We start from the raw sequence: 22,204 nt of genomic DNA, 5'->3' as shown, positions 1-22,204 counted from the left end.
TCTACAACTGCATACAGGTTGTCATTAGGGAATGAATCATCTATAGGAAGAGAATCCTTACCCTCATCATACCTGATTCGTGACAAGTGATCTGCCACTAAATTCTCTACTCCCTTTTTATCTTTTATTTTAATGTTGAAGTCTTGGAGAAAAAGACCCCATCGGAGTAGCCTTGGCTTTGATTCCGCCTTAGCTATCAAATACTTCAATGCTGCATGATCAGTAAAAACAATAACTTTAGAACCAACAAGATATGATCTAAATTTTTCTAAAGCATAAATAACAACAAGGAATTCCTTTTCCGTAGTGGCATAGTTGACTTGAGCTTCATCCAAGGTTTTTCTTGCATAATAAATAGCATGCAAAACCTTGTTCTTTCTCTGTCCGAGCACGGCTCCTAGCGCAAAGTCACTTGCATCACACATGATCTCGAAAGGAAGGTTCCAATCGGGAGCACATATGATGGGTGACGATATCAAAGCCTGCTTAATCCTGTTGAAAGCCTCAAGACACTCGTTAGTAAAAATAAAAGGGGCATCCTTGAGCAAAAGCTGCGTTAGTGGTTTAGCAATTTTAGAAAAATCTTTGATAAAACAGCGATAAAACCCCGCATGACCCAAGAAACTTCTAACTCCCTTAACATTAACTGGGGGGAGGTAATTGCTCAACCACTGATATCTTAGCTTTGTCTACTTGTATGCCCTTATCAGATACAATGTGACCTAGGACTACTCCCTCTGTCACCATGAAGTGACATTTTTCCCAATTAAGAACTAAGTTGCACTCTTCACATCTTTTCAAAATTTTAGCGAGATTAATTAAGCATGAATCAAATGAAGAACCATATACGCTAAAATCATCCATAAAGACCTCCATAATAGACTCTATGAAATCAGAAAAAATGCTCATCATACAATGTTGAAGGACTTACCCATTTGGAGTCAGAAATAGGATAGATAATACCTGCATCAAGTAATTCCATAACCTCCTTCTTGACTACTTCCTGCATGTTGGGATTTAATCTTCATTGGGGTTGAATGCAGGGCTTGTAATTTTCCTTTAGATGTATCCTGTGCATACTTGTACTTTTGAGATCATACCCTTGAGATCATCAATACTGTACCCAATAGCTTTCTTATGGGTTTTGAGAACCCCTAGAAGTTGGGAAGTTTGTAGGTCAGTAAGTGTAGTACTGATGATCACGGGGTGTAGTTCCTGTTCATCAAGAAAAATATATTTTAAATGAGAAGGGAGAGGTTTTAGCTCAGGTTTCTCGACCTCTGTAGGTTTTGATTCCTGAACTAAATTTACTACCTTCAATGTTTCCTCGGGGCTTTACTCTTCTAAGGAAAGAGCCTTTTCAATATCTTGTACCTCATTACCCCAAACGCTTGCATTGTCGATAGATAAATTCCCGCAGAGAACTTCCTTTAGGGGATCCTTCGCAAGAACCTGTGGCAAGCTATCATCACAAATATCATCCATTATATCAATTACATCAATATAGCAACAATTTTCCTCTAGGATAGGCCCTTTCAAAACCTTCCCTAAATTAAAAGTAACATTGTCGTCACCTACAGAAAGGGTTAGTTTACCATTTTTTAACATCAATAATCGCTCCTGCAGTATGAAGAAAAGGCCTACCTAATATAATGCGTATTTGTGTATCCTCTGCCATGTCTAGAACAACAAAATCAACAGGAATAAAAAATTTACCAACTCTGACAGGTACGTCCTCTAAAATACCTAAGGGGTATTTTACCGAACGATCTGCCATTTGCAAAGTTATATTATTAACTTTTAATTCTCCCATATTAAGTTTAGCGCAGATAGACGATGGCATGACACTGACACTAGCACCCAAATCACACAAAGCTTTATCAATAAAAACATTTCCTATATGACAAGGGATAGAAAAACTATCGGGATCCTTTAATTTAGGAGGAGATTTGTTTTGCAATAAGGCGCTACACTCCTCTGTGAAAGCTACAGTTTCTACTTCATTAAAGGCCATTTTCCTAGTCAGAATGTCTTTCATAAATTTAGCATAAGCAGGAACTTGAGTGATTGAGTCAGTAAAAGGAACTGTTACCTGCAGGTTTTTCACAACCTCTAAAAACTTACCGAATTGTTTATCAAGCTTACTCTTTAGATGTCTATTAGAAAATGGAAGCTTGATAACTTGGCTCTGCACATCTCCTCCCTTATCCTGCGATTTACCCTGCACAGAAACATTAGTAGGGTTAGTATCTATTTGTAGCCCTAAAGGGCTAGCAGGATTAACGTTTGGTATAGAGGAATCTAGATCAGGAACTAGTCTATCTTCCTTTGGCATAGGAGGTCCATCATAATGTGAACCACTCCTTAGAGTGATTGCATTGGCATGATCTGTAGGATGGATAGGTTGTGATGGTAGAGCTCCCTGCTGACGGGATTGTAGGGTAGATGAAAGTTGTGCAATTTGATTGTCCATAATTTTATTATGGGCTAGGATAGAATCAATTTGCGCATCCCTACTCTCCATATGCTTTTGCATATTGGTAAGCATTGCTCTAATTTCTGTCATGGTAGGGTCTGAAGATGATGAGGGTGATGCTTGGCTTTTCTGGCCGGAATTAGGATGATAATATTTTTGCTGTGGTGGGGTTTGCTGTTGTGATTGCTGTGGAGGTGGAGAATTTTTAACATTGGTGCTCTGGTATGAAAGATATGGATGATTTTTATAACCGACATTGTAAGAATTGGAATAGGGGTTATTCTGCCTATAGGTTTGAAAGGCATTAACTTGTTCCATAGAGCTCCTACAATCTTGCTCCCAATGACCTACAATTCCACAATTTTCACAAAAAGCTTCATTGTTAGCAACAACAGAAACATTAGCTACAGAGTTAGGAGCAGCAGTAAGATTTTCTAATTTTTGACAAATAGACGTTAATTGAGCTTGCAAAAAGGATACGGAATCGACATTATGTTTTCCTTTATTTGCAAACCCTCTCGGATTCCCATATTGGGAATTGTGCATTGCCATGTCTTTGATAACCTGTCCTGCGTCGTCCACATTTAAATTCATGAACCTCCCACTAGCTGCCGAATCTAGTACTAATCTAGAAGAATTTCCAAGTCCATTATAGAATGCTTGGATCAATTGCCATTGTGCTAGATTGTGGTGAGGGCATTCTCTCTGTAGATCCTTGAACCTCTCCCAAGCCTCATATAACGTTTCTCCGGCCTCTTGAGTGAAGTTCTGAATAGCACTCCTTAGCACCGCTGTTCTCTCTACAGGATAGTATTTATTATAGAAATTCAAAGTGATAAGTCTATTTTATATATATTTTTATTCCCCGTCCCACGGTCATATTTATGCTTATTTGAGCTCTACGGAGCTATTTTTATTACTAATATACGTTTTCTAGTGTTTTTGTAGTGTTGATGTTATTTTGTAGGAATTTGCATAATTGTGACAATTTCAGAGCTTATTAGACCACTACGAAGACATTGGAGTTTTATCGTATTTTATGACCGTATATTTAAGCCCAAGGTCGAGCTAATTAAATTTGGTTCGATGATTAAGGGCTCGATATATGAAAAGGTCCAAGAGTTTACAAGTTATTATTACGGACCAAACAAGTGAAGAAACTTGGGCTAATGAACTCTAAAACACCAATTCCAAGAACAAAAGAGAATTGAACATTAAAGCCCAACTCCAACTGACCGGGGCCAGGGGAGTGCTTGCTGTTGCTACTATAAGCCGCTTGGGCCTTGTTTCAAGAAGCCCAATATGTGTTGAAGCGGTTAATAGGCTTCGATTAAGCTTTGTTCCCACGCTTCTGGAGTTTTATTCTTAGTGGGATTTGTGGGTTTCCTATAAAGAAGAGTAGTAGTACGTAGTTAATGGGGGGCAAGCTTTTAGATTAGGTAGCTTTTTAATTAATTTTCTTTTAGTTTTAGTTTTAGTTTTAATTTTTCTTTTCTTTTTTTCTCTCTCTAACTTTTCTCTCCCTCCCTTAATTAAATTCTTAGTATTATTTTCTCTCTTGTTTCTATCTCTACAACTCTTGGTTTAATCTTAGTTATTTATTTTCTTTCTTTCATCATGTCTCCTTCAATTGCTTTGTTTATTTTATATTCAATTATGTCTGAGTAGTTTAATTCTAGGGTTTATGGGAATCCATAATTAATACGAAGGGATAATTTGTTATTATTGATTATTGGTATTGCATGATAATTTCTTATTGAATTGTTTTAATTCTTTGCAATTAGATTATGAATCGAGCAGATGTAATTTGATTGTGAATGTTTAGCAATATTGAATTGATGAATCGAGCAGATGTTAATTTAATATTAAAGGCTATTTTTAATAGGAACTTAGATCTAGTAAATTGCGAGAGCCTGTTAGATCTATGTTGATTAATAAATTGCGAGAGCCTGTTAATCATGTTATTTGTGCAATGTTAATTATTAATTATTATGTTTTATCCCGGAATATTAATTATTGGTGAACCTGTGACCCTAGGCCTTCTTATTATTGTTTTTCTCCCTACACTTATTCTTCGTAGTATAGAATTTATTCCCAAAAATATTGGTTACTTAGATAATTTAGATTATAATAATTAATTAGGAGTAAAAAGACTTGTTTCCCTGTGGAGTTCGACCCTACTTCCCTATCTACTTTAGTTAGAGGACTTAGGTATTTACTTTTGATTAGGGGATACGACTTTACCCTGTCACAAAGCAAGAGTTTCCCAGTCAGTAATACCAAGTGCAGTTCTATTCAAACCATTAAACCATAATTTAGCTTTGCCACATAATGAAAAAGGAAAAAGAATCTCCCTGATTTGGTCTTGCGTGACCCCAGCTTGTCTAATGGTGTTACAATATTGGCAGAAATCTGCGATGTGAAGGTTAGGATCTTCACCCTTAGCTCCACTGAATTGCTTCCTCTCTATCATAGTGATAAATTGGGGCTTGATCTCAAATTGAACTCCATCTAGAGCCGGAGTGGGAGTAAGGTGCGGGAAATCTGTGAGCTTCGGTTGCGAGTAGTCACTGAGTTTCTTCTGGGTCGTCATCTCTGATTCTGAATCTGAAGGAATATTTGTGTCACTAGAATCAGAGGGAGGATCTCTTCGACTGTTGTCCTCCTCAGAACCCGCCAGAATTTGTCTATAGAGTTTCCTTTGCCTATGAAAAGAACGCTCGATCTCAGGGTCGAAAGGGATGTAACCTAATCTGGAACACCTGGGCATAAACAAAGAACTAAAAGACAAATATGAGAATTGCCTCAAAGAACTAACGTTCTCTAAGGCAAAAAGGGATAATCTAGACTACAAAAATATAATCAGAAAACAAAAATAAAACCGTTTCCCCGGCAACGGCGCCAAATTTTGACAGGGTAAAGTCGTATCCCCTAATAAAAAATAATACCTAAATCCTCTAACTAATGTAGATAGGGAAGTAGGGTCGAACTCCACAGGGAAACATGTCTTTTTACTCCTAATTATTTATTATAATCTAAATTATCTAAGTAACCAATATTTTTTGGGAATAAATTCTATACTACGAAGAATAAGTTTAGAGAGAAAAGAAACAATAATACGGAAGCCTAGGGTCACAGGTTCACCAATAATTAATATTCCGGGATAAAACGAAGTAATTAATAATTAACAATGCACAAATAACATGATTAACAGGCTCTCGCAATTTATTAATCAACATAGATCTAACAGACTCTCGCAATTTACTAGATCTAAGTTCCTATTGAAAATAGCCTTTAATATTAAATTAACATCTGCTCGATTCAACAATTCAATATTGCTAAACATTCACAATCAAATTACATATGCTCGATTCATAATCTAATTGCAAATAATTAAAATAATTCAATAAGAAATTATCATGCAATATCAATAATCAATAATAAAAAATTATCCCTTCATATTAATTATGGATTCCCATAAACCCTAGAATGAAACTACTCACGCATCATCATAACTAAACTAATCAAATAAATAAATAAAAGCATAATCAAAGAAGTAAGTAAAATAGCTGAAATTAAAAGAGAAGAAATTGTTACCAAAAAGAAATCTGGATGAATGGAAATAACTTAGAACAAAAGTTGAGAGAGAATTTAAGAGAGAGAAATATTCTAAGTAGAGAGAGAAAGTCTAAGAAAGAAGGTAATCAAAATTCCGTACAAAAATCGTACTTAAACGTTTCCTAAAACAAAAATTAAAACTAAACTAATCAGGCTCCATAAAAACACGCGCCCGATCGGGCAAAGGGCCGCCCGATCGGGCCCGCCTTTTCCTTCACGCTCCTTCTCAGAAGCATCTCCCGATCGTGCTAGACGCTCGCACGATCGGGCGCGCTATAAGCACGCACAGCACCAAGCAACGCCACGCCAGATCGTGCTAGACCTTGCCCGATCGGGCCCTTGCTTCACTTTCAGGCTCGGACTTCGATTGGGCTTGATTTCTCGGCCCAATCCGGATTTCCTCTTCGGGGTCTTGAATTCTCGGTCCAAATACCTCGGGATCCCAATTACCGAGCCCTTAATCACCGGCTCGATGACTCTAACCGGCCTTGGGCTTCAAAGATGGTCGTGCACCTCTAATTCCCGTAGTCGCTTCATGAAAAACCCGAGAAAATGCTCCAAAGGCGCAATTTCCTACAAAACTCAACAAAGACTACGAAAACACAAATTAGTAATAAAAGTGGCTCGAAAGAGCATAAAGCACTACTAATTATGACCAAGGGACGGGGGTAAATTACTATATAAAATGGACATATCACTCTTTTAAGTATCAATAATTTCTAAGTCAATCAATTAATCAACCGAAACCAATCGACATTCGTCTTGGGGCAAGAACATTCGCATACTATACAAGCTAAAATACTTAGCTAAAATTCTATGCATAAAAATTCGATGCTTTGAAAATTTTTAAAGCATAAACACCAATATAAATAAAACCGGCCAAATGACCGGATGCTTCATAAAAATTAACAACCGTCAAAATTGACGAATGAAAAGTGTTAACTGGCTAAGCAAGGAGAATTGTTGAATTACCCGACCCCTTGGTCGGTAAAGATACATTTTTTACTCGGCACACAGGCCGGAAAAGCAGAGTAACTGGCCATTCGGCCGCAGAAAAAACAGACATAAAGCTTAAAGATCAGGGGAGCTTCTCAGCATCGGCATCCGCCTTGTCCTTCGGCGCATGCTATTTAGTTTCCGCATCCTCCTCCTGATCATCCTCCTCCTTGTCCCTAAACGACGAGCCGCCAGACGAGCTGGACTCCTCAGAGGCACTCTTGGAATCCGCCTCCTTCTCTTCCGCCTCTTGAGCTTCTCTAAGGAGACGGGCATTAAACTCGTCATTAGCCTTATCAAACTAGACCTTCCAGGTTTGATAATCGGCAGACGGCTGAGAAGCCGCCCAGGCCGCACGCATGATGACCTCATTATCGTCCATCATTTGTTTGACCAGGGCTTGTTTCTCCTCCTCCATCAAGGACCTATACTTGGTCCGGAGTTAGTTCTCCTAGTTGCTCAGCCTCCCTCTGAGTCTCTTGACCGTCGCCTCCAGGCTAGCCGCTTTGGACTCCCCCTCCTTGAGGTTGTCCAGCTTCTCGTTAAGGCCCTTGACCTGGTCCTGGAGCTCCTTCACTCACTGCTTGGCTGCGTCCAAGTTCTGCTGAACTTGCAGGTTGGCAGACGCTTGGGAATACAACATATCAAGTGTCAGAATCTCATTTTGAGCAATCTCAAACTGAGCTTTGTCCAGAGTAGAGGCGGCCCGAGAATTCGCTGCCTTTACCTCCCTAGTCTTCTCATTAAGGGGCCCTTTGAGACCACTCACGCGCAGCATAGCCTGCAGACGTCCAAACCAAAGAAACTTGTCGGTAACCATTCGACAAAAAATATGTATATTAATCAAGTTGTAAGAAATTGTACTTCGCAAAGAAGCGCCAAAATGCCATCCAGGTCCAGGGTGCCGACCCCTCTGACGGCCGCCTTGTCCTCAGGATCAAGCGTCCTGAGCATCTGTCTGGCTATCTGGAGAACAGTTGGCCTCGCTGGGGCATCTATCAAACAAATACAGCTAAGTCAAGACTGAATAGAATGACCTTTATAAAGTGCATGTTCGAATGGTCGGATGGCTTACCTCCTTCTCCCCCGGCAGCTTCGATGACGCCTGCTGTGCTGCCAGTAGTGGTGAGTGGCGTTTTGCCACTCTTTGACACTCGTTGTTGAGCGTCCGGCTTTAATTGAGTCATGGTGGGGGAGGAGGCGCCTGAAACATCGCCAGCCGACTGCTTTCGTAGCTTGGGGTCCGGCTGAGAAGAGGGGGCAGGCTTTGATGAGGCCCTCTGAAAAGAATTCCAAGTGTGAGTCTCATAAACAGAATATGTTACACATTTCATTAAGCTAAAACTTTGCAAGCTCGTTACCTTAGGAGTGCCGCCTAGTGGCTGCTCATCCGCCTGCTTTAGGTTTGAGCGGTAGAAGGCGGCTGAGAGGGCTAGTCTCTTGTGGGCAGGGAGCTTTTCCATTGCCTTATCTGCAACAAGAAACCAAGAGTTAGCGAAGAAACAAAATAATCAAAAGCAAGCAAAGGTAATAATATCATGCGGCCAGCTACCTCTCGGCATCTTAGTACTAAGCCCACATGCGGCCAAGTACGTCCCGTCCGAGAGCCACTCGAATCGGGGAATATAACTTTGAGGGGTGACCTCCTTAACCCCCGTCTCTTGGTTTGTCCGGACGGCCACAATAAAGAGGCTCCGGTCAAAAATCTCCTCTTAGGCCCGACTGGGAACAGGCGGAATAGCCTTTTTCCCAGCCAAGAGGCGAGGATACTGAGTCCAGCGGTTATACCGCCTGTTCCTTTGGGCGTCTGGGGAAGAGCCTATGTAAAACTTGGTTTGCTAGTCCTTCCACTTGTTCTCTTTCCCCAGCGTCATCATGTACCGGGTGTGGCTGGTCAAAGTAAACCAGCCGATCCCACTTGGATTGGGCGTTCTGCTTAGATAGTTCACGTGAGCAAACGCCTCGAAGCTGGGATCCACCTCCAGCATTTCGCAGGCGGCAACGTAGCCCAAGATATTTACCCAAGAGTTGGGGGCTAGTTGCCAGATACCCAGTTGGTATCCGTCCAAGATCCTCTCCACGGCCGGATGGAGAGGAAAGCAAAGTCTTGTGACAGGGTAAAGTCGTATCCCCTAATCAAAAGTAATACCTAAATCCTCTAACTAATGTAGATAGGGAAGTAGGGTCGATCTCCACAGGGAAACAAGTCTTTTTACTTCTAATGAATTATTATAATCTAAATTATCTAAGTAACCAATATTTTTAGGTATGAATTCTATACTACGAAGAATAAGTTTAGGGAGAAAAGAAACAATAATAAGGAATCCTAGGGTCACAGGTTCACCAATAATTAATATTCCGGGATAGAACGAAGTAATTAATAATTAACAATGCACAGATAACATGATTAACAGGCTCTCGCAATTTATTAATCAACATAGATCTAACAGGCTCTCGCAATTTACTAGACCTAAGTTCCTATTAAAATTAGCCTTTAATATTAAATCAACATCTGCTCGATTCATCAATTCAATATTGCTAAACATTCACAATCAAATTACATCTGCTTGATTCATAATCTAATTGCAAAGAATTAAAACAATTCAATAGAAAATTATCATGCAATATCAATAATCAATAATAACAAACTATCCCTTCATATTAATTATGGATCCCCATAAACCCTAGAATGAAACTACTCACTAATCATCATAACTAAGCCAACCAAGTAAATAATTAAAAGCATAATCAAGAAAAGCAATTAAAATAGCTGAAATTAAAAGGGAAGAAATTGTACCAAAAATAAATCTGGAATTAAAGGGAATATTAAGAACAAAAGTTTAGAGAGAATTTAAGAGAGAGAAAAATACTAAGTAGAGAGAGAAAGTCTAAAAAAGAAGGTAAGCTAATAATTCCGTACATAATCGTATTTAAACCTTTCCTAAAACAAGAATTAAAACTAAACTAATCAGCTACTAAGAAAAACACGCGCCCGATCGGGCGAAGGGCCGCCCGATCGGGCCCGCCTTTTTACTCTGCCCTTGCTTGGTATGCTGCGCCCGATCGAGCCTACGCTCACCCGATCGGGTGCGCTTCTTCCTGAGGTTTGCTTTTGCGTGCACTCGCCCGATCGGGCGTATGCTTGCCCGATCGGGCCCGGCTTCTTCTCTGAGGCTTGGATTTCGATTGGGCTCGATTCCTTAGCCCAATCTGGATTTCCTCATCGGTTCTTGATTAATTGATCTAATAGCCCCGGTATCGCATACCGAGCCCTTAATCACCGGCTCTCACCGATCCTGGGCTTCAAGAGTGGTCGTGTCCTTCTAGCTTTCGTAGTCGATCCATAAAGCCCGGGAAAATGCTCCAAGAGTGCAATTTCCTATAAAATACAACTAAAACTACGAAAACACTAGAACACACAAATTAGTAATAAAAGTGGCCCGAAAGAGCCAAAAACACTACTAATAACGACCAAGGGACGGGGATAAAACACTATATAAAATGGACATATCATCTTGCCTGGATGGCTGCCTCATAACAGCCGAAGCACTGGTCACCATAAACAACCATCTCAGCCAAGTGACCGTGTCTTCAGCATCGGACACGGACAGAAGAAAGCCATGTCCCATGACATGGTCAGAAAGAAATTTGGGAAGATCATCTGTCATGATCTTCCGCCTGCCTTCTGGAACGTGCAGATAGTAGGGGACTCCGCCCAACCCTCTCCCTTCTCACGGAGAGGGACTCTCTGGTAGCTTTTAGGTTTGACTGCAACTCCTCTAAGTCAAGGGGGACGCAGTTGGAAGATGATGACGTAGAGTCATCAGAATTCTCTTCGGAGCTAGGGGACTGCCGGTTGTTGCCAGCAGTGTCCTCCCCCAGCTCATCATCCGGCACCGATCCACTCGGCCCGGGGTTCTCAAATTCCTTGTCGCACTCCTCCAAAAATGAGTCATTTGGAGTGCTGACGGTGCTAGGCGGGTCCCCACGGACCTCAGAAATAGGCACCCTAATGGAGCCATCAGAATTGACAGTCTCACTGTCCGAATGGTAAAAGGAACCATCCGCTCTATATCTCCTTGTTGTTTGCTTTGTTCTGGCCATCGTCCTGCAGAGGCACAGACACTGTCGGATTTGGAGATGTACTTAAAGCAAAGTTCTCGAACGAGCATTCGGCACTCCTAGTTCTAGGTTCAGCCGTCCCCGGTGACCGGCTGATCGCTAACCTAGGCCGTGCCAGGTGCGTTTGGGAAACCATTTCAATAAAGAAAAATGCAAAAAAATAAGTAAAAAGAGATCAGGCGGTTACCTTAGGAGAAGTTAACGAGAGTCGTCGGTCTTGGGCGCTTGTTGAAGTAGGCGAACTAAGGGGGCCGGCTGCCGGATGCTCTGGAAGGTCAAAGTCTTTAAAAGTCAAAAGATTCAAGATTCCTTTGAAGATTCACGCAAATGTGAATCCAAGAGGAAGTCAAACCTTTCTATTCATAGGGGGGGTGAAAACCTTGGGGGTTAAAACCCTAAATTCTCCCAACAGTAAAAAGTAATGACTCGGCCAATCAGAGGCCGACACCTGTCACAGGCGTCATGTGTGATGCACATGACCCCTGTGAGGGGCAAATGATTTGGGTATTTTTATACCCGTCCAAGTGGCCCAATCGGAGCCTGCCACGTGTCGCTGGAAGAAGAGTCACCTCGGACCTTCAAGATGGTGACACGTGGTAGGCAGATATCCCCTTGATTTGGGATGTTTGATGATCCAAATGGACCATTAGGAGGGCGACACGTGTCACCCTAAGAGACGCCCAAATGGCCTTTTAGGATCAGTGACACGTGTCACTCAGATATCACCTCTGAAATGGCGACCTTCAAGGGCCCAAACCTTGAGGCGCCGTTTTGCGGCGTGCCCTAATCCCTAGGTCACCAGACCCTAGGGAGGGCACACTTTCCCAAAAGACCCTATAAATAGGGACAATTCCCTCATTTGAGGACATGATACGAAACACGAGACAACACGTCACATCCACATTTATTACAGAGCTGTCGCTCTCAGGAAACAGACAGCACCTTACCCGAGCTTGGAATCCGAGCAGATAACTTTATTTCCGCGCGTTTTACTCCGAATACTTTACTAACTTAATCTTCGGAGGCAGACCACCGACCATCCGGCGGTCCGTTTGCTTTGCAGGTACATGCGCCCCTTGCTGGATCCAGTCTTAGTGTTGTAACTTTCCCGAGGGACAAAAAAAACCCCGAAACACTTTATAAATTAGTTATTATTATATGATATGATTAAGTTAAAACACAACACCGGACATTGTATAGCACAAACGTGAAACGTAGGTAGGATTCATTCTTTTCGAAAATTTATCTTTTATTAATGGGGCTCCAAGTCTCTAAGACTCCAACCCGTTGAATTGTTCTAAATAATTAATTAAGGAAAAAGAAAACAAAAAACGAATTAACGTAGCCCCTGTCTCCTCCTCTTGCTCCCCTCTTTCTCTTAGCTCTCCATTGAAGCGCATTCAACGTTCTCCGTTGAATCGCCGTTGACGTTTTCCATCGAGGCGCCTTCTATTACTTTTATCAGCTTTTAAGGTAAGTTGTTGTTTCTTTTTGTAATGATTATATCAATTTCACAATCTAGGGTTTATCTTTGATCTAATTTAATTTTATTTCAAATAATTGTCATTGCAGATAGTGTGGTTACTGTGGTATTCGAAAATCTGAACTATTTGTTCTAAATATTAAGATTATGAAAGATCATAACTAGCGATTATGTTGCTATGAGCCTAATTGGATAATTGAATCACATATTCCTAAAATTATGTGATTTTTCGAGCTTTATTTAATAACCAAATCAAATTTGGTTGCTAATATATTGCAAAACCCTTTAATGTTAGTATTGAATTATGAAATTTGACCTCTTTTCTTCCTGGGCCTAGGGCAGCCGCCCCTTCTGCCCTGGCTTAAGGACGGGCCTGCTCATATCATCTATCGCAATCTTAGGTAGGATCTTAAAGTATGTAGAGTTTTAGGATCGTAAAAAAAAAAATTGATGGTAGAATTTCAATGCTATTGTATAATCTTATGATTCACCGACTCTATAATTTGTAGAATTAAGTTTTGTAGTTCATATTGGAAAGTGTATATTTATAAAAAAAAATTATAATACATCAAGCCTTAATTTCGACAATCTTACACCCATCTTATCAATTACAACCTGTTTGTTAAACTTGTTAGTGACCATGTAAGCAAAGGCAAAATGATGTCTTTTAGATCAATATTGATAGAAAAATGCAATTTTGTATTAGATTTTTGCAATTTAAAAACAATTTTCAATATTTAGTAGAATATCTCGATCCTACACTTTGATTTTAACGATCTAATCCTACTTCCCTCATCAATCGGGGCGTTTGGTATGAATATTGAAAATAGAGTGGAAAGGAAATAAATAAAGAGAACAAAAGGAATCATTTAATCGTTACCTTTTCATATGTTTGGTTTAAACATGGAAAGGAATCATCTAAGCCTAATTCTCTTCATTTTTGTTTGAGGAGGGTGTACCTAAACTTTTAGAGAGGTAACAAATGGGTGAAAACCATTACCCTTAATTAATGGTAATTATTACCCAAGCCTTCTACCAAACACATGGTAACGATAATGGGTTAATTAAATCCGCTTCCAACCCTTCTACCAAACACATGGTAACGGTAATGGTTTAATTAAATCCGTTTCCAACCCTAGAAATATTGTTACCAAACATGCTATTTAAATAAACCAAGTTCAATTGAGTAAGTATAATGTTTGTTTGCTTGGACTTAAGGCTATGTTTGGATAACAAAAAATGGAAGGAAAGGAAAGGAAGGGAAAGGGAGGGAGACAAAGTTCCTTGTTTGGATAATATGTTGGGGGAGGGAAGGGGAAGGGGAGGGGGAGGGGGAGGGAGGGATCCATTTTTACTCCTCCTTTAATAAAGACCATCCCTTCAAAATTAGAGAGATTTGGAGGGAAAATGGAGCTCATCATTTCCTCCACTTTCCCTCCCTTCCCCTTCCTCTTATTTCCCTCCTTTCCATTTCCCTTCTAATTTCTTATCCAAACATAGCATAAAGGTTTCCTTATCTTTATAACAATGCTTACAACATGTAAATTCATTCCTTTGTTATGACTATGTAGCAATGAAACTTTAAAATTGTACTTGTATAATGAATTTTAGTATTTGGTCAATGAATAAGTGTGTGTTTTCATATGTTATGAAAATCTAGATTTGATGGTATTTAAATTTTTTTCCTCATGTTTAATAATCCTGCTGATATGAGTAAAACAGTATCATGACTGCATCTTTTGCATTAATGTACAATATTTCGTGCCTTTTTGTGAGATTAAGTGGGCGATTACCATTGAGGTTGTTATTCACCCGTTTCCTTTTCTAATACAGAGAAGATGATTAACTTGTTCAGAGTGAAAGCCAAACAGAAGGAAAATGCTGAAAATCTTAATGGAAATACCCATGTCAAGAAGCAAACAGCAGGAGAATTACGTCTTCATAAAGGTATTCTTTCTTAAAAAGCTTTAGTTGGGACTCATATGGTCATATTTAATGGTGTTGTAGTCTTGGCCTTGTGTAAGTTGTGCTTAAAGTTATGGCCTTCAGCAGTAGAAGTTTTGGCTCAAAAATCAAGAGTCCCATTCTTTTTGGTGTTACTCCATATTTGTCAGGCAGAAGTAAAAAGATTAATTGTAGGTGGCAAGCACACTAAGAATGAAACTTGCTGATCCAAGAAGGGAAAAAATTTATTTGACTTTGTATCATTCTATTTTTTATTTAATGATCAATCTCTAAATGTTGGATGGTTTGAAGAACTACCTTGTGCTGCGATATCCTCCATTGAATGTGAAATTACCATTCTACCTGACTGTTATATATTTCTCGCTAACTCATCTTCATTATATGCGCATGATTTATATGGGGTTCCTCAGACTATTGTTTGATTAGCCTAGATTCGTGCATATATGAACATGTCATTGGTTTTATGCGCATGATTTATATGGGGTTCCTCAGACTATTGTTTGATTAGCCTAGATTCGTGCATATATGAACATGTCATTGGTTTTATGTAAGAGACTGGGATAAAGATTTTGTTCTCTCTCTCTCTCTCTTGCTCTGTTCTGACCGGAATTATTGTTGATTATTTATGTCATGTTATGCGCTGGGAAGTGTTTTGCAAGTTTCACGTTTTCTTTCACAATTTTTTGTTAGCTTCTGGTTATAAACTGATCTCTCTGCATAATAAAAGTAACCTGTTAGAATAGTTTCATGTGGGAATTATTACGTTTCACATTACTGTTACCTCTTCTGTTTACATAATGTGGCTCTAATATATTGACTTTTTCTAGATATTAGTGAACTGAACCTGCCCAAATCATGTACCATAACATTTCCCAATGGAAAGGATGACCTGATGAATTTTGAGGTTACTATCCGGCCTGATGAGGGATATTATTTGTAAGTGTCTCTTCTACTAAATCATGTCAACATCTGGATTGTCTCACGACTGATGTCTTTTCTTAATAACAGTCATAATTCATAGGCTATTGCTAACTAGCGCTTAGTTCTTATTATTGCTTTATTCTTTGTTGACTTTTTTCTTGTAATTGTGGAGCATGGAGAGGGTGCAGCCGTGCAGTTTGGTCAAAATCTATATCTATGTTTCCTCTATTTCACAATGAACGCATCAATTTGACTTTTACGTTTGCCTAAAAATTGTTATTAGTATGAAATTTTTTAATAAAACTTTTGATAGTATACATTAAAATTATTCACACTAACATTTCAGTATTTCACACAATGATTTAAAATTTAATATATCAGAAAGGAAAAAAAAAACAAGAGTATAGTCAAAGCTAGTAAATGAATAGTGTCAAAGGTCCAAAGAATGCATGTACAGTGATGATACAGAGGAAGTAACTTAACTATATACTAGTGTGGAGGAAAATTACATTGGTATATTTCTTTTTGGATCATTGAACTTCATTTATAATTCATTTGGCTATGCTTGATTGGCATTCCTTGTTTCTTTCTTCTTATCAACTCACTCCATCTCAAAAAGTTTAACTTTTTTCATTTGTGAGACAATTACTGTTAAAATAGGAAGAACTTTAAGAGACGCAGGGAGTAGTTGTGTAGTGTATTGATATTATAAGGGAACTTTTGATTAGAGTTGTCAAAAGTCAAAACAACACCTGACCCAAACCGATTCAAAGCCGACTCGAAAAATATCCGATTTAGATTTCGACTCGTATGAATATAATAATTTCGTATGACTTTACTTTAAAAATTGACCTGACTCGACCCGACCTCACTAAACCCGATCCGAACGTTCGAATTGACAACTCTACTTTTGATTGCAGAGGCGGCACATTTGTGTTCACCTTCCAAGTTCCATCTGTATATCCTCATGAGCCTCCCAAGGTTAAGTGCAAGACAAAGGTAAATAGAGTGATTCTCTACGGAAGACCGTCTTATGTTACATAAAATGATAACTTATTTATTTAAGAATAATTGTCAGGAACTACTCGTTTAACAGGTTAATTCAACTACTCGCTAAAAAGTTTTATAAAAAAAACTACCTCTTAAATTTAAAAGTTTGTATAGCACTACCCTTTTTCATTTTCTGACAATTAATTCCGACAAATGGGACCTATTTGTTATTTTCCCTCCAAATAAACATCATTACTCTCGTATATATTAACCAACCCTCCTATTCTTTGCAAAAATTCAACCCAAAAAACCAAATTTTTGTGAAAACCAAATTGTTTTTCTTTCTTTAATTGGTGATTTTCACAAAGAGTTCGTATTTTGGACTAAATTTTTGCAAAGAAAAGGTGGGTTGGTTAATATGCACAAGGTGACGATGTTTTTTTTTGAGGAAAAATAATGAATGGGCCCCACTTACTAGAATTAGTTGCCGGAAACTGCAAAAGGGTAGAGCTACCCAAAGTTCTTAAATTTGAGGGTAGTTTTTTTGATAAAAATTTTTAGCGAGTAGTTATCACAAATTGACTAGTTAAGTGAGTTGTTCCGTACAATTTTTGACCCAACTTTTTGTATGTATTTGGCAGGTATACCATCCCAACATCGACTTGGAAGGTAATGTCTGCCTTAACATTCTAAGAGAAGACTGGAAACCTGTTTTGAATGTCAACACTGTCATCTATGGGTTGTATCATCTCTTCACGGTACTAAAATTTCCCTTTACCTGGAGTTTTTTTTTTTTTTACTTTATCGAATTGCATTATAATGTGGCATTCTATTTGTGTGCGCAGCAACCAAACTATGAAGACCCTTTAAATCATGATGCCGCTGCTGTGTTAAGGGATAATCCGAAAATTTTTGAAAACAATGTGAAAAGAGCTATGGGTGGGGGTTATGTGGGTCAAACTTTCTTTCCTAGGTGTTCTTCTTGATGGTTATGATGCTGTAAACTTGGATGTGAAGGGTGAAGTTTGACTTCCTGGAAACTATGCCGTTAAATCTGTACCAATTTCGCCAGGAGTGTATTTGATGCTTGGTATATACTTTGTGTTGCAACGAGAATTTAGCCAAATGACATAAAATTTTATGGTATTTTCTTGTTCAAAATAAACAATAGTTAAATTGTGCAAACAATTTGGAAATATTGGTTTCATTAAATCGCCAGTAAACTATCGCTTCTGTTCATGATCATTTCTTACAAGAGTTTTAGTAGTTGAATAACCAGACAAAACACCCTAATTGAAAAGCTGAATATAAACACGCAAATTCTCAAAAAAAAAAAAAAAAAAAAAAAACCGGGTATACGTTAATTTATTGTAAAACTGGTGTCTTTCAAAAAAAAAAATTTATTGTACAACAGGTTAAATTTATGTTAAAAATAGTTAAAGTTATTCTTTATATTGCAGAATTTATTATTTTTATATTAATAATATTATATTACAAAAAAGTTGAAATAAATTAGATTGACATATTAGTATTTTTATAGTATGTGTTTGGGTCCAATTCATCTAATTGGGCCTAGTCATTAAATGATCCAATGTTCCAAGGTCAAGGCCCAAGCCTCCAATCAAGCCAAGTCAGCTATGAGTCATTTGGTCCAAATGACTATAGTCAGCCCATGATTATTTAGGGGCCCAATTACTCTCCTCTCCTCATATGCAAAGGTATAAAAACCTTCAATTAACTCATTTATGAGATATACAAAAAAGCCTCAAGCATTAAATCTCTTGCATAGCTTCCTCTCTAAATACACTGTTTGACTTCGGCATCGGAGGGGTCATCCTCGGATCCACCCCCGAGGCCAATTTACGTGTGTTTTGCTGTGCAGGAAACCTTCGGCCCAGCATCCCTTGGACCGGACGAGTCTTCATCCACTTCATTGGACCTTCGGCAAGGTCCTATTGTTTTCATCCGAAACAATTTGGCGCCGTCTGTGGGGAAGACTTTCAAAAAATCTTTAAGCCAATCAAAATCATCTTGCACTCATCTTAGTAGCAATGGCTAAGAACCGCAAGAACAAAAGCCTACGTCAAGGAGCGGGCGAAAGGCCTAAAACTCCTACACCATCACCTTCGCCGGACGGGAACTCTTCTAAGGGTGCTAGTTCGGGGGGAGGAACGTACCGGGAGGATTCCCTTTCTCAGCCTCCACCCCGTGATCGAACTCCTCCGCATACCAGGCATCAGCGGAGGAAGCTAGACCATGATGGGGGGAAGCCTCCCTCCTTCCGGGAGCTGGAAGAGTGGGAAGAGGATACCTGGAGAACTGAAAGAGAGAGGAAAAAGAACCCTCAATTTTTCAAAGGATCCTCTACCTCTCGGCCAGAAACGCACAAGAGCGGCAGCTCAGCCTCTCGGCCAGAATCTGCCCACCGAGAGAGACCTGAGACTGTTCGTCGAAGCGTGCTCGACCGACTCGGCGGCAGGGAGCCGAGCGTGCACAGTCGCCTCTCGTTCCCTGTAGCCGAGGCCCAAACTTCCCAGCCAGGGTCGAAAACCACTCCTACCTCTCTAAGAGGGCGGAGCGCGGTCCCTTCGGCCAGGAACAAGGGCAAGGCCGTTATGCTACCCACCAGTTCTCCATTCGAGCAATGGATTCTGGAAGAGCATGTGCCTACGGTTAAAATACCGTCGCACATTACATATGATGGGACTTCAGATCCGAAGGACCATATCGCCTCCTACGAGGGGCACATGCATCTCTGCCCAAGGTCCGAAGCGACCTGGTGCAAGTATTTTCCCACCACTCTCAAAGGGGTCGCGCAAGCGTGGATCTCCAAGGGAGTAAAGGAAGGCTCTATAACGGGGTGGGACGACCTGTCCACCAAGTTTAAGAGCAAATTCTCTACGGCAAACCGCCGAGAGAAGACCACTGCTGAGCTCATGGGCCTGCAGCAAGGGGAGACCGAGAGTCTTCGGGACTACCTGACCCGTTTCAGCAACGAGTCATCTAGCGTTTCTCAGCTGGACCAAGGGCTGGCAGTTTTTGCAATGCAGAACGACCTTCAGCCCGGAAAGTTCTTAGACTTCATGGTCATGCACACCCCGCAGACCTTGGAGGAAGCTCTGAATGCCTCGGATAAATTCATCCGAGCCGAGGAGTGGAACAAAACAAAGTCCCAACCCCAATCCGGGAATAGGAAGCAAAAACAATCGTCCGAAGGCCAAGGCCAGAAGATGAAAGGAAAGGCGAAAGCCTCGGAACAATCTTCGGCCAACGAGCCGAAGAAGGAAAAATCTGCCCCATTCACAGGCAGATATGAGTCCTATACTCCGCTAGCCCTTCCGCGCGCTAAGATCTACAGCGTAACGAAGGAAGAGCAGAGTTATAGGAAGCCGAGACCACTCCCCGAGTGGTATCAGCGCAAAAATAAGAATCAGTGGTGTGAGTTCCACGAATCACCGGGACACAACACTGAAGAGTGTATCCAGCTGAAGGACCAGATCGAAGATATGGTCCGGAAGGGGTACTTGAAAAAATACATCGCGGATCACCGCGAGAAAAAAGAGGCTGAGAAATCCGAAAAAGACTCTCGGCAAGAACTTGACTTCCCCCGGAAGAACAGTAAAAGCACGGAGGGAAAATTCCCTCCAATTAATGTTATCTCGGGAGGAATATGTTCTCGGAGGGAACACAAACGACACCTTAGGGCTCTGAGCCACCAGGTGAACAATGCTAGCATTCAGCCTCCTCAGTCGCCGGTGCTGAACATGACGTTCACAGCCGCCGACTGCCGGGGGGTAACGTTCCCTCATGAGGATCCGTTGGTGATCATCGCCACGGTGGCCAACCACGACGTCAGCAAGGTCCTTGTTGATGGTGGCAACGGGGCAAACATTCTGTTCCGAAAGGCCTACAATCAAATTAAGCTGAAGCCCAAGCACCTCACGCCGGTACCCTACCCGGTATCCGGATTCAACGGGGCCTCAACTTATCCAGATGGGAAGGTGACACTTCCTGTCACCATCGGCTGCGATGAGGCAGCCAGGAACGTCATGACTGAATTTCTGGTCATCGATGCTCCTTCTGTGTACAACGTGATCATGGGGAGACCCATTATTCACGAGATCCAAGGGGTAGTCTCGACATATCATCAGCTGATAATCTATGTCTCGGATGCCGGCTACCCCGAAAGGATTGAGGGCAGCCAGAAGGAGGCCCGAAGGTGCAACTACCTCAAGCCGTCCACCAGTCGTACAAAAGAGGACGACGAGGACGAGGAGGAGAAAGATAATCAGCCGAGCGCGAAAAAGCCGAAGGGCCTAAGTGCTTCGGCTCAAGGAAACCTGGCCAAAGAAAAAGGGCCAGGAAAAGAAAAGGCTAGCTCATCATCTGAGACGAAAGACTTAGAGAGCCAGCCGAAGAAGAAAAAATCTGTAACTCCTGCTGACATAGACAGCAGACCAGAAAATGAAGAGTCCAGCCCCACGACGATGGAGCTGGACCATCAGACCGAAACGGTCGAGTTGACCGAAGGAGACGCTGAAAAATGCGTTACAATCGGATTGGACCTTGATCCGAAAGTCCGCGTTGAACTCATTCAACTCCTTCGAAACAACCGAGATGTGTTTGCTTTCTCGGCAGCTGACATGCCTGGGATAAGTCCATACCTCATCTCCCATAAGCTTAATGTCGACCCCACGTGTCGACCCGTTAAGAAAAAGAAGCGGAACTACTCAGCAAATAAGAACCGAGACATCGCAGCCGAGGTCAAAAAGTTACTGGATGCAGGCTTCATCGAACCCTGTCAGTATCCAGAATGGCTGGCTAATGTGGTGATGGTTCAGAAGGAAAATGGCACCTGGAGAATGTGCGTTGACTTCACGGACCTAAATAAGGCGTGTCCGAAGGATTTTTATCCCTTGCCGAGGATCGATCAGCTAGTCGACTCGACAAGTGGCCACGCCTTGCTTAGTTTCATGGACGCATTTTCTGGGTATCATCAGATCTTCATGCACCCCGACGACCGAGCAAAAACGGCATTCGTTACGAACGCCGGGGTGTATAATTACAAAATGATGCCCTTCGGATTGAAAAATGCGGGGGCAACATATCAAAGATTAGTGGATCAAGTTTTTGCCGAGCAAAAGGGCCGAAACATGGAAGTCTACGTTGACGATTCGATCATCAAAAACAAAAAAGGCGAAGACCATGTGAAGGACCTGGCCGAAACTTTCGCCACCTTAAGAAAGCACCAAATGAAGCTGAATCCGAAGAAATGTGTCTTCGGCGTGAAGTCAGGGAAATTCCTCGGCTTCATGGTCAGCAAAAGAGGGATTGATGTCAATCCCGCCAAGGTGCAGGCAGCACACGATCTTCCCGAGCCGAAAACAAAGAGGGACGTTCAGCGGCTCACCGGAAGAATGGCAGCCCTCTCGAGGTTCATCTCCAGGGCCTCGGATAAGGGGTTACCTTTCTTCAAAGCGCTGAAACTCTCGAAAACAAAAGAGCTCGTCTGGGAAGACGAGCAAAAAGAAGCCTTCAAGCAGCTTCAGGAGCACCTGGCTCAACTCCCAACACTGGCTAGCCCAGTGGAGGGGGAACCCCTGTACTTATACGTGGCTGTCAGCCCAGCCACC

At 41.1% G+C, this 22,204-nt stretch overlaps 1 protein-coding gene and 1 non-coding gene across 2 annotated transcripts; both read left to right on the top strand.

The window, feature by feature from the left end:
- The first annotated feature begins 3,158 nt into the window (after positions 1 to 3,158).
- LOC145633534 (small nucleolar RNA R71) lies at positions 3,159 to 3,265 on the top strand. The gene has a single exon (XR_014112853.1). It is a non-coding gene; the product is annotated as a small nucleolar RNA R71 (small nucleolar RNA).
- A 9,193-nt stretch (positions 3,266 to 12,458) lies between these two features.
- LOC145630651 (NEDD8-conjugating enzyme Ubc12-like) lies at positions 12,459 to 17,759 on the top strand. Its single transcript, XM_081682861.1, has 6 exons — positions 12,459 to 12,685; positions 14,529 to 14,642; positions 15,488 to 15,596; positions 16,502 to 16,580; positions 17,213 to 17,329; positions 17,417 to 17,759. Exons 2-6 carry the CDS (start codon positions 14,534 to 14,536, stop codon positions 17,555 to 17,557), a joined length of 555 nt encoding a protein of 184 aa, XP_081538987.1. The 5' UTR covers positions 12,459 to 12,685; positions 14,529 to 14,533; the 3' UTR covers positions 17,558 to 17,759.
- Positions 17,760 to 22,204: the final 4,445 nt, after the last annotated feature.

Source organism: Chenopodium album, chromosome 5 (genome assembly GCF_948465745.1).
Source record: "Chenopodium album chromosome 5, dcCheAlbu1.1, whole genome shotgun sequence".
Lineage (NCBI taxonomy): Eukaryota > Viridiplantae > Streptophyta > Magnoliopsida > Caryophyllales > Amaranthaceae > Chenopodium > Chenopodium album.
The sequence above is the reverse complement of the archived record's forward strand: the minus strand, read 5'-3'. Positions and strand labels throughout refer to the sequence as shown.